This window comes from Diabrotica undecimpunctata, chromosome 3 (genome assembly GCF_040954645.1).
Source record: "Diabrotica undecimpunctata isolate CICGRU chromosome 3, icDiaUnde3, whole genome shotgun sequence".
Lineage (NCBI taxonomy): Eukaryota > Metazoa > Arthropoda > Insecta > Coleoptera > Chrysomelidae > Diabrotica > Diabrotica undecimpunctata.
In genome coordinates, this window is record NC_092805.1 from 175,797,218 (window position 1) to 175,811,291 (window position 14,074).

The 14,074-nt window shown below is 32.2% G+C and overlaps 1 protein-coding gene across 2 annotated transcripts; it reads right to left on the bottom strand.

Annotated features, from left to right (window-relative positions):
- Positions 1 to 1,301: 1,301 nt before the first annotated feature.
- LOC140437870 (ninjurin-A-like) lies at positions 1,302 to 10,244 on the bottom strand. 2 transcript variants are annotated; one of them, XM_072527661.1, is made up of 3 exons: positions 10,085 to 10,244; positions 1,791 to 1,964; positions 1,302 to 1,627 (listed from the first exon to the last, which is right to left on the bottom strand). In XM_072527661.1, the coding sequence occupies exons 1-3, from the start codon at positions 10,175 to 10,177 to the stop codon at positions 1,415 to 1,417; spliced, it is 480 nt and encodes a 159-aa protein (XP_072383762.1). In that variant the 5' UTR covers positions 10,178 to 10,244; the 3' UTR covers positions 1,302 to 1,414. The 2 variants fall into 2 exon arrangements, with proteins under 2 accessions (XP_072383762.1, XP_072383763.1); XM_072527662.1 differs by lacking the exon at positions 10,085 to 10,244 and adding an exon at positions 5,537 to 5,694.
- Positions 10,245 to 14,074: the final 3,830 nt, after the last annotated feature.

Consider the following 14,074-nt stretch of genomic DNA (forward strand, 5'->3'; position numbering starts at 1 on the left):
GAGCAACGATTTGCTTCTTTCCAATGACTAATGCTTTTCTTGTTTTATTATAATTTTTCCTGTTTTCGATTGAATTTTCATTGTATTTAGTGTCTTCTTTAATACTTTTCCTTATTGTCTTACAAAGTTCTGAGTATTGTATTCTCTGTATGTTGCTACTTACTTTCATTTCCCTTCTTTGTTTTAGAGTTATTTTAGTTTTATCAGACAGTTTACTATGTTCATTTTGTTGTTGCGGGCCTCCGATTTCTTTGGCACTATCAATGATGATTGCCATTAACTGAGAACTGTTGATGTGGTCATTTAATCTTTCATCAATTGTCCTTTGGTGGTGATCTGGGTTTTCTTTTAGATTGTTAATATTTATACCGGTTACTCTCGGTTTTGTGATTTATTTTATTCTTTCTAGTTGCAGATCTAGAACAATTTTTGCTCCGATTAGTCTATGGTCGCTGCCTGTTTGAAATTTATTTATTACACTGACATCTTTCTTTGTAGCAATATTGTTGGTTAGAATGAAGTCAATTTAGTTCTTAGTGATTCGATTTGGTGCTACTTAAGTCCATTTTCTGTCTTTCTCCCCTCTTACTGGTATCATCGACTCCATACTTTCCTACGACTTATTCCTTGTCGTTTCTCTTTCCCACTTTGGCATTAAAGTCACCAATTAAATACTTGAAATGACTTTTATTGTTATTAAATGCTTCGTTTGTATTACTGTAGAGTTCCTCTATTTCTGTGTCAGTGGAGTAATCGTTAGGGCGTATATTTGTATAGTGTATCTCTTCGATAGTTGTAAGGTTAAGCTGGCTACTCTATCCTAGATACTAGTTATTTCTACTATTCTTCGATTCCATTTCTTGTTGATTAGGAATCCAATACCGCCTGTTCTACTCGTTGATGTGCCTTGCTCGTAGAATGTGTTTCCTGACGCTAATTCCAATAGCTCTTCATTTTTCCGTCTTACTTCGCTGATTTCTATGACATCCCATTTTATATTTTCTGTTTCTTTTTCCAGTTGTACAAGTCTGGATTGATTTGATAGCGAACGGCAATTCTACCTGGTGAATCGTAGAAATAAGGTTAAAAAATATAAAAGATAAATTGTTTGAAGTAATTATAATATATATATATATATATATATATATATATATATATATATATATATATATACAATTTATTCATAAAAATAATATTTCAAAAACATATAACAATTTTTATAAAAAAATAAATACAGCTGCTAAGAATGTTGCTAATGCCAATAAAAATCAAGAAAAGTGATTAAAATGGAAAATTTACCATTCGTTTAATATTCTATTTTATTTTATTTTGAGTTTTTAATATATTATACGTCTATACGAAAATGTCATCAGTAAAAAATTTTACATCTAAATTCTCCTTCTTGCTATCTGCATTATGATGGGATTGTTGAAGGTGTTGTTGAGTAAAACATATCAATCAGATATTCACTCTTCATTTCAAAGGAATTTATTATTACATTTACGGCCATGATCACAATATTTATCACCATTACGACGTTGTTTGTTTTATTTGCATTGTCTTGGTGATGTTCTTTATTTATATCGTATGATCCTCCCAAAATTACGCATAGGACAGCTTGGATAACCTATAACAATTAGGATAAAACGTAAAGTTTTGGGACAGCGATAGAAATAAAATGAGAGTAGGCTTAGAATGACAATTTTGAATAGCAAAAGAGAAGAGAAACATTACAAGATTATTTAATAATAATATAAAAGAATCTAAGTTTAACAATATCCTTTACTCACTTGTAATATGATGCTGGTTGATATTAATATTAACATTAGAAGATAAAATTCATGTTTGTGTCCAACTTGTAAAATAAATTTTAGTTGAGATGCATTCGCTGTCAATAGAGCAATGTCTAAAAGACCTTGGGCAATTGTCTTTTTAGTTGCGTATTTATTGACGTCTAGTGTACTCTGAAAAATAAAAAAAAATCAACAGACTATCAAAAAATATACTATTGTTTTACTATTCCCATTATTAAAACAAAAGGTGTATCGATCATACCGTCAAAATTTTCTCACATGCAACATGTGCAAAATATTGGAAATGGCTTTAAAAATCAGCTAAGTCGATCTCTACAAGTAAGTGTAAATTTTCCTCCATGGACAATCTAACCACTTACTATTGACTCAACCCAAACAAAATACATCAAATCAACTACATATCCGATTATCATCAAACACTTGTACTCCGAAGTTATATCTCATTATCCTAATTATTGTCGTACGGTCGGTTCATCCTCCATGTTATTTGGAGTTTCAGGATTCAGGAGGAGGAACGAAGGATTTTCGATTCCATCCCCTTGCTCGTGGAGTTAGGTGTCCTTGACTTACACTCAGCGAGAAGTTCACCGGAGGCTCTATAATGAGTGTTTAAAAAATGTTTTTTAAATGTTGTAATAGTTTTTGAATTTATTATTTTTTAGATCTGCGTATATTATGGCTAGTAAACACGTGTTGAAGATATCCAGTATTACTGAATTTTTACTAATTATGTGAAATATTTGATTTAAAATGAATTCAAGAATTTTTTTGTAACTTTCCAACAATGTCAACTTAGATCTCTGACGTAGATAATGATGTGCATCGGGATTTATACTGTACCATTTGTACCTACAAACTGCTGCATTCTCACAGATGAGACCATAGACATTTTGAAAGCTTTATTTTTCTTTAACACCCTTAGCGAGTATAAATGTGTAAAAATTTAGTAATTTTTGATAAACTGCCCTTAACAACCTAATTGAAGCTTTTTGTACGAATATATGGCAAACTGGAAAGATGTAGGAACCAGACTAAATAAAAGCTATCCCCTTGTAAAGACCATCTTAAATATTGCATTTAATAAAAGAGATCAAGTAATAATTGAGTAATAATCACAGAGTTAAAAATGATAACAAAAAGGCTAGGTCTGGAAATTAACACAGAAAAATGATACAGACGAGAAAAAATATAGTCCCACAAAACATTATACACGAAGATGACATTAAAACGGTTGGAAAGATTACATACCCGGGAGTAGAAATATATGCCGACGGATCAGAAGATGGAGAAATACGAAAGAGAATAACGCAGACAAACAAAGCCTATTTTGCCCTCTCCCATATATTCCGGTCTAAAAATGTCCACCGAACCGAAATACAACGATGAGAATATATAAAACCTTAATTCGACCAATAGCATGCGATAGTAGTGAAGCATGAGTCCTGAAAGAAAAATCCAAAAACAAACTCGACACATTCGAAAGGAAAGTACTGAGGAGAATACTAGGACCTGTGAGGGAAAACGGAATCTTCAGAAGTCGATACAACGAGCTTTATCAACTTGATAAGGAAGCACCACTGTCAAACTTAACTCATAAATTCTGAATCAAAAAGAAATCTTGGCCAACCTGCAGAACTGTTCTCTCCCTTTGACGGTGAAGGACATTCTGATTGATTGCCAGTACTACGAAGAAGAAAGAAGAAAAAATGGAATCTCAGATGGCATCAAAACCACCTTAAATGTAAACACCGGACATGTATTAAATTATTTAAAAGATTTATTTTTATATACATCTACACTGTGAGGCATATGTTTAATATGGTATATAGTTTAATATGAAATAAACAGTAATACAACAATTATACAACTGTATAAATCAATTAAGTCACTTATCTACATCAAGAAATAAAAATTAGTTTTTGTTTTGTTTTTTTGTTATTTAAAGAAATAAATAATTAAATCAAATTTAATTTATAAGTTCTTTCTAGTTTAATAACCCATGAAAGCCGAAAAATCACTTGAAAAGTCGAAAAATTAACTTTTAACTTTTTTTACTTTTTAACGGTTTTTTTTTAACTGGAATATCTGGTAGATCGTGGTTACGAATGATCGTGGTCGAAACTTTTACTGCATCATGACATTTAACCAAAAAAATGCGACTTTTTTCATTCATTGCAATATTGTGAAGAAACTACGCATTCTAGATAAAAACGTTCAACAGACATTGTCTTGAAAATATTTGCTCGTTATAATGAGATTTTCAAACTTAAAAAATGTTTATAAACAAAAAAGTTATTGCAAATTAAACCCGAAAGTAAGCATGTTTTTCAGTTGTTTAGAGTTATTAAAATAAACATATAAACATTTAAATACATTTCATAATGTGAGTAGTCACTATATTTGCGAAAGATGGGCACAATCGGTCAAGTAGTTTTTAAAGAATTATATTTGTTTATCCCATTTGGGAAAACCAAGGTCCTTTCCAAATGGCTGCACATTTACTCTGCCAATACTTAGAATGTAAAGTACTACGAAACCTGATAGGAAATGATATTAAAGACAAACAACCCGAAGAACAAGCGGGATTTAGGGCGAGACGCTCCACTATGGATAATATTTTCACATTAAAAATTACAATTGAAAAACGAGTGCAGAGAAAAATAGAGAAACCCATATAACTTTAATAGATTTGGAAAAAGCATATGACAGTGTACCGATCTCCCAACTATGGATAGAAATGGGTAACTTGAAAATAAACCCAATTCTTATTAACGCCACTCAAAAATATTACGACAAAACTTTGCCAGAATTAAAATGGGACAAGAAATCACCTCTCCTTTTCAAACAACAAAGGGACTAAGACAAGGCTGCTATCTGTCACCCACCTTATTTAAAATCTATTTGGACATATCCTTAGTGAAACGGATAAAAAAATGTAGAAACATGGGAATAACGGTGGAAGAAAACAAGCTACATACACTTTTCTTTGCGGATGACCAAGTAGTAATTGCCGAAGACAGCTACGATCTTAGCTATATGGTAAGAAAACTGCAAGAAGAATATGAGGTGGCAGGTCTAAACATGAATATGACAAAATGTGAATATCTCTCAGTGGGAACAGATGAATTATGTGACCTTGTCTTGGTTTTTTTGATTTTTTTTGGTCTGATTCTCTTTATAAGGTCTCAAATTTTCAAGTTTTTTAAGAACTATAATAATTTTTAATTGTTTACATACAAATAATTGATGTAAACAGAATGAAGTACCATTACCACTGTATTGGCAATATCCCTAAATTATGCCTCGCAGTATATTTAATGTAAACAAATCTAACTTTTGTGTTATTCCACTAATAATCCTGTGTGGTTGATGTGGATTGTATGTTTCGAAATAAAAAAGCTTTGTCTTAAAGGTCGTCTTTTATGTGTAGACTGTAATAAAATATTAACAAAAAAATAGAATAAAGATTCTCTAACAATACCCTTTCCGAGTATGATTTTAATACCTACTATATTCATAAACAAAGAAAAATTTACCATAATTATCTCAAACATTAATTACACAAAGAATTAAATCAAAGATATAAAAATATTACGATAATATTTAAACATTCAGTATAGCAACTATTTTGAGACGAAACGAGACAATCTATTGGATCAAAATTTTACATTTATCTACCAACTACATTGAAGACCAATATAGACAGATGTGTTTTAACTTACCGTCCTTGGACCGTTCACACTAATTTCATTCAAACCTTGAGGCATTATGTTATTCTTTATTTGTTATTGGAACAAAAAATACTGATTTAAGGTTATTTTTAGTAAGAGATCTTCACATTTTTTGAACCCAATTTGATAACGAAACTGATAATCTCTGATAAAATTGTTGTTTTTATAGACATTATTTGTTTCATTGTTTAAGTTATTTGTATTTACATGAAAACGTAAAGAGTAGTGGAAAAAGTAGGAGATTACAATAAGCCAATGAAAATTACTATTGCGCTGTATGATGTCCACTACTGTTACTGTTGGACGAGAGTATAATATATGTTGTTTATGGACGAGATAGTTAAGAAACGTATTCACTTGCGATATAAAGAAAACAATTAGACAATTATAATAATCGTAAATGTGGATCGACGACCTCGTATAATATACTAGCTGTACCTAAAATATATACCTACATGTTACACAAAAATTCAATTCATTTTGAGTCATTTTATTGATTTTGTTCATTTCGGAAAAATTGTGACATTGCAGCATTTCCTTTCAACTCGATATTTATTGGAGTGCTGTAGGATAGACAATATATCTTGTGTTTCCTTTTGGTGCGTAAACGAATAAATCAGACGGTTCTCCGACGCGCAAGCAGCTGCCCATGTGAGAAACATGGATTCTTCAAATTCAGTCCAAACACTTGCAACGATTGTCCTTGTGCTCTAGTCATTGCGAAAATAATAGTCGCACCGGGAACTGTAAACGTTTGAATTTGAATTTATGTCGGGATCATTGAGATACGTTTCAACAGTACGTTTTCACTAGTCGTAGAATTTTCCAGTCAAAATTGTTGCATCGATAACATTGTTATATGATGTGATAACATCATTTTCTTAACTGAGAGTCTGGTTCCGTTGCAAAGTCGTGGTGGATTTATGTTTCGAAGAAGAATGATGGGTATGCCAATTTTCAATGTAAGAACGTGCTGTGGATACTACTCTAGTATTTTTCTTTAAAGATTTTAATATTTTACAGCGTTTAGATTTTCTTGTTTACAAAGAAAAAAACGTAGAATGGGAAGAAACCATTTTATGTTCATTTCTTTTGCCCTTCTTCGTTTCACTTCTCTGTTTTCTCTTTGTAATGTATGTCTTCTGGGGATTGGGTTTTCATACTTTTTATGATTTGAATTTTCTTTTTTTAAATACATTTTTTGATTTTTTCGGTGATTTTCCTTCGTATTTAAAAGTAATTATTTATATCATTGCTCGTTCATTATAGAACATTCGTCAAAATTTACATCAAACCTAATATGCAAAGACAGGAAAACAGTCGCAGCCATAGTAGATTTAGGGCACTGTAAACTGAATAAGCCGTTGAAGCTGATGGTATTGGCAAATGATGATCTATGCAGACTCTGTTACCTAGTAAAAGAAACTGCAGAGCACAGTTGTATCAGTGCGATAGCCTGACAAGTGTGCAGTTCCTTACATTGGGCGAGGAAGAGCCACCGGCAAAGAGCTACAAGGAAGGTTCAGTCTTGAGGGTATTAGACCTTTTAAAAAGGACCAGGCTAGATAATCTTATATACTAAAACGCTAAGCCCTTTTCTTGTCCACCACTTTACTCAAAAACCATATTAGATAATTAAAATATTTTTTCGGAATATTATTAGTATTACGTATGAGATTGTCAAGATATACTTTTGGTACAAAAATTCACTTCCGGTTTTGAGATGACCGGAAGTTAAAATTTACTTTAAGTTTTAGACCCCACAATGTATATATGGATCGAAAGGTCTCGTCGAGACGAATCTAAATATGTACTTCCGGTTGCGATCCGACACCGGAAGTGACCCGAAACGCGCATAAAACGTCAAGATAGAGCAAATCTGACACCGGATTCGTGATCAGCATGCAAAATTAACTGCTAAATGATATCCATGTCGACATTTGATGAACTAAAAATTGCATTCCGGTTTTGAGGTCGACTTCCATAATCACTTTTTTTTTACTTGCATTATTATTGATGAATGTTATGTATATTCTTGCTTATATTGTTTGTATTGATCTCTTAATTTTTCTCGCAAAATAAAAATTTCATTTAAAAAACTCGATGTCGAGTTGGTCCGCTAGTGTAATCTATGATTAGAGGAATACATTAAATCCGAAAAGGTCGCAGTGGAATAGGCCAAAAGCTACCCCATTGAATATATCTTTCTGTGATTGCTTGTATCATATGACTTGGAAATGATATAAAAGGAAAGCAGACCAGACAAAAGGAAAGAACACCAAATCGTGAAATCATACAGCAGCTGAAAATTTGAAATGAAATATGTTTTTCCACTGGAGACAAGACGTACTCTTAATTTATAATTATTGGTACCAGTTTTTTATAAACCAATTATATAGCAATTGTTTATTTGGCTCTGCTTTCAATTAACATTATGAGTAATAATTTACTCATCATACTACTTTGTTTAACGGTTTTGATTGTAATATACACGTTAGGGTTGGAAAACTTCTTCTGACCGAATAACTATTAAAACTATTTAATAGTTATTCGGAAAATTACAGAGGAATTAATTTATTAAACGCAACAGTAAAATTCACAAAATAAACTGAATGAAATTATAATACTAGCAGAACAAATACAAAAGGTTTTGTGTCGGGAAGATCAAGCACCGACGCTATATTTATAACGAGGTAAGTGCAAGAGAAGTCATTAGAATAACAAACAGGTATATTTATATTTCGTGGACTTAAAAAGGCATTTTACAGGGTCACATTAAAGGACGTTATCCACTTATTGTACACAAAAGAAGTACCTCTAGGAATAATCAAAACGATTGAAAATATCTGCCAAAACAACACAGTAAAAGTAAAAGAAGGACTAACTGACTTAATTGCAGCTGGGAATGGGATCAGATAGGGAGTTTCCCTGAGTCCTCTATTGTTTAACCTGATCATGGATGAAATAATAAAAAAGTAAAAACCAAAAAAGAATATCAAATCTAAGAAGATGATTTACAACTTATGCTACACCAATTAAATATAACCGCCAGAAAATTTAACATGTTAATTTCCCCCCCAAAAAAAAAAGATAAAATGCATGGTTATAACAGCAAATGTACTATAGTATAAAATGGAGCTGGAAGGTCAAATAATAGAATAAGTTAAGTTTAAGTCTCTAGGCATCATACTATCTATGGATGGCTATGGAAAGCTCAAAACAGAAGTGAAATACGAAGCGAATAGAGCAAACAGAGCCGCTGGTTGCCTGAATGAAACAAGACGAAGAAATGAAAATATCGGGAAAGAAATGAAAGGCAAAAGTTCCATCAGATCAATAATGACATACGCGACAGAAACACGACCTGACACAGAAAGGACAAAAAGAATGTTAGAAACAGCAGAGATAAAAACTTTTAGGAAAATTGATAGTAAGACATTATGGTACAGAGCTAGAAGTACAAATATACCCCGTAGGTGGAGAACATCAAGGACTGGATAAGAAATAGAAGAATGGGATGAAACTACCATAAAAGCCAAATGACAACAAATAGAGTAGTAAAGACGGCAAGAGACGGTTCTCCAATAGGAAGACAATTAGTAGGAAGATCACCAAAACGATGGAATGATCACTAACTGGAGGTACACTAAAAAACAGACAGAGTCATGTCTACATAAAAAAAAGAATAATAATAAGAAGAAGAAGAATAAGTGCATATGTTTAACTTTTTATTCTTTTGTAATCTTCGTATGCTTGTTACGTCTTTTTTGACATGTATTTCAGGTAAGCCTTTTTCGTTTCTTTCCATTTTTCTTTCACCTCTGTACAGAAAGTTTTTCGCTTTGGGATAGACCTTTTATTTATTTTTATTTCGCCTAAAGCTTATGTAGCTAAGTCTAAGATGTTTGCTTTAACTTTTGCCTAGCTTTCTTCGACTGCATTGCTTTCGATGATATATGTTTCGGCATTTTTCTGCTATTCTTTTTTGGTATCATTTTTTGTCCATTTTTTTAGTAACATATCTAGACTTTCATACATACATACACTTTTTTTATGTTATTCATAAATACCTTGTTGTGTCGTCCTGTAGAATTTTTACTTTTTATCTTTGTGGTATATTCTGAAATTTTATTTTTAACGTGTTTTTATTTGGACTTTGATAAAAAGAATTTGAAAGGTTTGTTAACATTTTTTAAGTACAATATCAATAGAACATTAACTATTTACGTATATGCTATCAAAATTAACTAATCAATATGTTATTCCCAATTCAGACTGACAGTACTTAAAAAAAAGCAGTAAATTTTTGCTAATATAGTATTTCCGGAATATAGTATTCTTATAAATAGTACAAAATTGAATTTTAAGAATAGAAAACTTTTAATATGAGTGTAAAATATGTTAACTTGTGTTAATTAAATTTTTCTAAAGTAAAACGAAAATCCTACCAAAATTGAACATAAAATTCATCTCATTCGTTTTTCATTAAACAAACACATTACAAAATAAACAGTATAAAATAAAATAAATTCTACTTACCCTTAAAATCTCCGAAATAACATTACCATCCCTTGTATGGTGATTTTGTCCTGCTACATTCACTTTAGAATCTTTTTGCGACATGTTTCCCATACGTATTACCAAATATTACTAGCAACAATAATCCACTTGTTTTGTTTATTATCTTTGAAGACGTTTATCAGCCTAGATTATAATTTAAAATATATAAAGATTTTGTTTTTGCATAGATATAATTTTGGAATTAAAAGAAATTATACATAATATGATGGATTGAAGATACTTGAAGGGGTTAACATTGGGTAAATGGTTTTTAAATTGTTTGTTTTTATTTGAGGGGCAAATAAAGGAAACACACCTTTTGGTAGACGTACGTAGGGAAAATGTATTTGTGCACTTGACTACCACACGTTTGAAATATTGCCATAGAAACACGAATATACATAATACAAACAAATAAGATAAAAATAATTTTGGGATGAATCAGCAACTTCATTTTTAGAGCAAATTTCAGATAGTTAACAAATTTAATCAATCATTTACAAGAACTTTGTACATGTTAAAAGAAAGATATTAAAATCAGAAGAAAATTCTGATTTTGATACCTGACAATTCCTCCCTGATACTTAAACTGGAATCCTTTTTTGTCCATTTTTTTTGTAGCGTATCTAGACTTTTAGAGGTACGTCATTCAAGTTGATTTTTCACGTTGAGTTTATCAGATTAACTCGTTTCCAGCAACCTAAAATCTTCTTAATCCAAATCTAATCAAATTTATATTACATCGTCATTAGTAGATTTCGATAAAGTATTACATTTTCAAGAAGGTATCTGAGTGTTATAAACGTGCCAGATGAAACAAATATTGAACAGCTTAATAAAATGTTGATGGACGCTCTAAAGAAGGACATAAGTGCCAAGCCAAGCAAACAAAGAAACATGAAAAACTCACAGAAGACACGAGAAACCTAATGTAAAAAAGAAGGTCAATGAAAGACAAGCACATAACGAACATTGCACAGCTTAAGAAATTAAACAAAACCATTTCAAAAGCCGTTAGGAAAGACATAAGGAACTTTAGCACTAAAGAAACAGCGAATACCATAGAACAAAACAAAAGCCTAAAAGTTCTAAAACGAAAGTTGAAGACAGGAACGAGGAATATTTATAAGTTAAAAAATAAATAAGGATATGTCATATATGAGTAATAAGAAATCCTGAAAATCATCAAAGTTTACTACCAGAACATTATATAGTCGAAGTGCTCACATTCCAGAGGTAGAAACCCCAGCTATACAAAATTAAGGATCAGAGGAACTTACAGATATAACCAAAGAGGAAATTAAATCATCGCTTAAAGGTATGAGGAACACCAAAACATCTGAAGAAGATGGTATTATAAATGAAATAATAAACCTAGGAGGCGACTGCGTCATAAAAGCTTTAAAAACTCTTGATAATATCTGCTCTTTGAAGGAATTACATCATAAAAATGGAATAATGGCATTATGATAATATTGCACAAAAAAGATGTAACAGAAACCGGAAACTACAGACCTATCACTTTGTTATCTCATTTATATAAGCCCTTTATGAGAATAATAATTACTGGGACCTAAGCTAGATTTTCAGCAAACACGAGAGCAAGTCGGATTGAGGAGTGGCTTTGGAACGAATGACCACCTACAAGTAATAAAATATTTGATAGAAAAAGATATAGAATACAACAAGCCATTGATATTATTATTTGTAGACTTTGAGAAAGCATTTGACTGAGTCCAGCATAGCTCCATGTTGAAAGCTCTTACAGAGTGCAGTATTGATCATACATACACAACTCTTCTTCGAAATAAATATAATAGCGCAACAGCTGCAGTGAGAATGTACTATGGCGACACAAACACATTTCCCTTGGATATGGGTATTAGGAAAGGAGAGACTATTTTTCCTAAAGTATTCACCGCTACAGAGTGCAATGAGAAACAATATTTGGGAAAATATTGGAGTCAGCACAAATGGGGAGTTTCTAGCAACTTGAGGTTTGCAGACGACATAGACCTTATTGCAGACCGAGTAGATAATGCCTGTCAACTTTTTTAAGACCTTCAGAGTTCTTGTACCTGATTTGATCTTAAAGTTAATTTTTCCAAAATACAATACATGACGAAACTTGTACTGCCCTAAAACATTTTAACTAATGACACGCAAATTAAACAAGTTTATATCTATAAGTATCTGGGTCACGAGATTAAATTAGGAAGAGGACAATCAAAACAACAGAGTTAAACAGGAGAATAGGACTAACGGAAAATTGAAGGAAGTCTTCAGATCAGATATTCCCATATGCTTGAAAAGAACGGTCTTTGATCAATGTGTACTTCCAGTTTTAATGTATGGAGCAGAAACATCGGCCCTTACCAGAAAGTAATCAATAAGATATAAGGGGCACAGAGAGCAATGGAGAGGTCAATGTCGAATATATCCCTCAGAGACAGAGTTTCAAATCAAATAGTTAGGAGAAAAACTGGTGTTACGGACGCAGTTAAAAAAATTAAAACGCTAAAATGGGACTGGGCAGGACATGTTTCTAGAGTCAGAGATGGAACATGGATAAAGAAAATTTTAGAATGAAGACCTAGACACGATGCTTATCGTAATCGAGAACGTCCTCTAACAAGGTAGTCAGACGACATCAAGCGCATCCAGCACAACTAGATTCAGGGTGCTCAAGATCGGATGCAATGGAATTATTTACGGGAGGCCTATATTTAGCAGTGGACTTAAAACGGCTAATGATGATGATGATTATCTGAGTGCAGCCGCAGGAATTAATAATAATCTGCTTTGTGCTGAAACAAACAATACGGTTTCAAAGAAGTCTTCAACAAAGGAAGCTTGGTGCTAACATTGATCCAAAGATCAAGGTAAATTCAAAAAACAATTTACGTCTTCTTTATATATTTTGAAAAGAATTTTACTAGGGTCCAATACCACACGCTATTTAAATATCTAGAGATGGTGGAAATAGGTAATAGAGAACTTAAGGACAAAATATAGAGTCAGAATTGAAGGAACAACATCAGGTATGAGGATGATACAGCAATTATGGCTGAAAGTATTGATGATCTACAATTCCTTATAGACCAAATTTTCAAAAATGAGACCATTACAAAAGTTAAACATTTTAATTACTTAGCATGCTGGATAAACAACACTAAATCCTCATGAAAAAATTAAAACGCCTTAAATAAAAATACAAATAGCAAGGAAAAAATAGTAAACAAAACTTAAAGCTATAGTCTGGAGTACTTAGCTGAATTTACAACTAAAATTAAATTCCTAAAATATTACACTAATCTTTTACTGCTAGATTGATGTGGAACCTCGATTATCAAAGTTAATCTGATAAACAAATCGAGATCTGGTCGTATCGTAGAATGCTCCATTTTAAAGTTGGAAGTAAGAAACAGAATAGGTAAAAGCAATGGTGACTTGCTTATGATAATTAGCAAGAAAAGAATAACAGAAGGTCAACTCTACGTCAACCAATCCCCTGTAGAAAGAGTGACGGACTACAACTACCTCGGCACCATAATAAATGAAGAATAGACCAACAACCAGGAGATTAGAGCACGCATCTGAAAAGCTAGATCCACCTTCAATCGGATGCGGGCCTTCTTCAAGAGTCACAACCTCTCTCTTGATACAAAAGTAAGAATGCTGCGATGCTACGTCTTCTCTGTCCTTTTTTATGGTGTTGAATCGTGGTCCTTGAACGAAGATATGTGCAGAAAACTGGAAGCATTTGAGATATGGCTATATCGGAGAATGCTTAAGATCCCGTGGACTGACCGAGTCACAAATGAGGAGGTCCTCAGAAGAATGAATAAGAACCGAGAGGTACTGACCACTATCAAATCTCGAAAGTTACAGTTCTTCGGACGTATCATGCTAAATTAATCCAGATATGCTCTCTTTCAAGTCATCCTGCAAGGAAAAATATTTGGAAAA

What these genes read in the sequence shown, in the direction of transcription:
- LOC140437870 (XM_072527661.1), bottom strand. Translation starts at nt 10,177, where the DNA reads ATGGGAAACATGTCGCAAAAAGATTCTAAAGTGAATGTAGCAGGACAA. An exon ending in TTATTTCGGAGATTTTAAGG is followed by an intron (nt 1,965 to 10,084) that starts GTAAGTAGAATT and finishes TTTATTTTTCAG; the next exon opens with AGTACACTAGACGTCAATAA. An exon ending in CAACCAGCATCATATTACAA is followed by an intron (nt 1,628 to 1,790) that starts GTGAGTAAAGGA and finishes TAATTGTTATAG; the next exon opens with GTTATCCAAGCTGTCCTATG.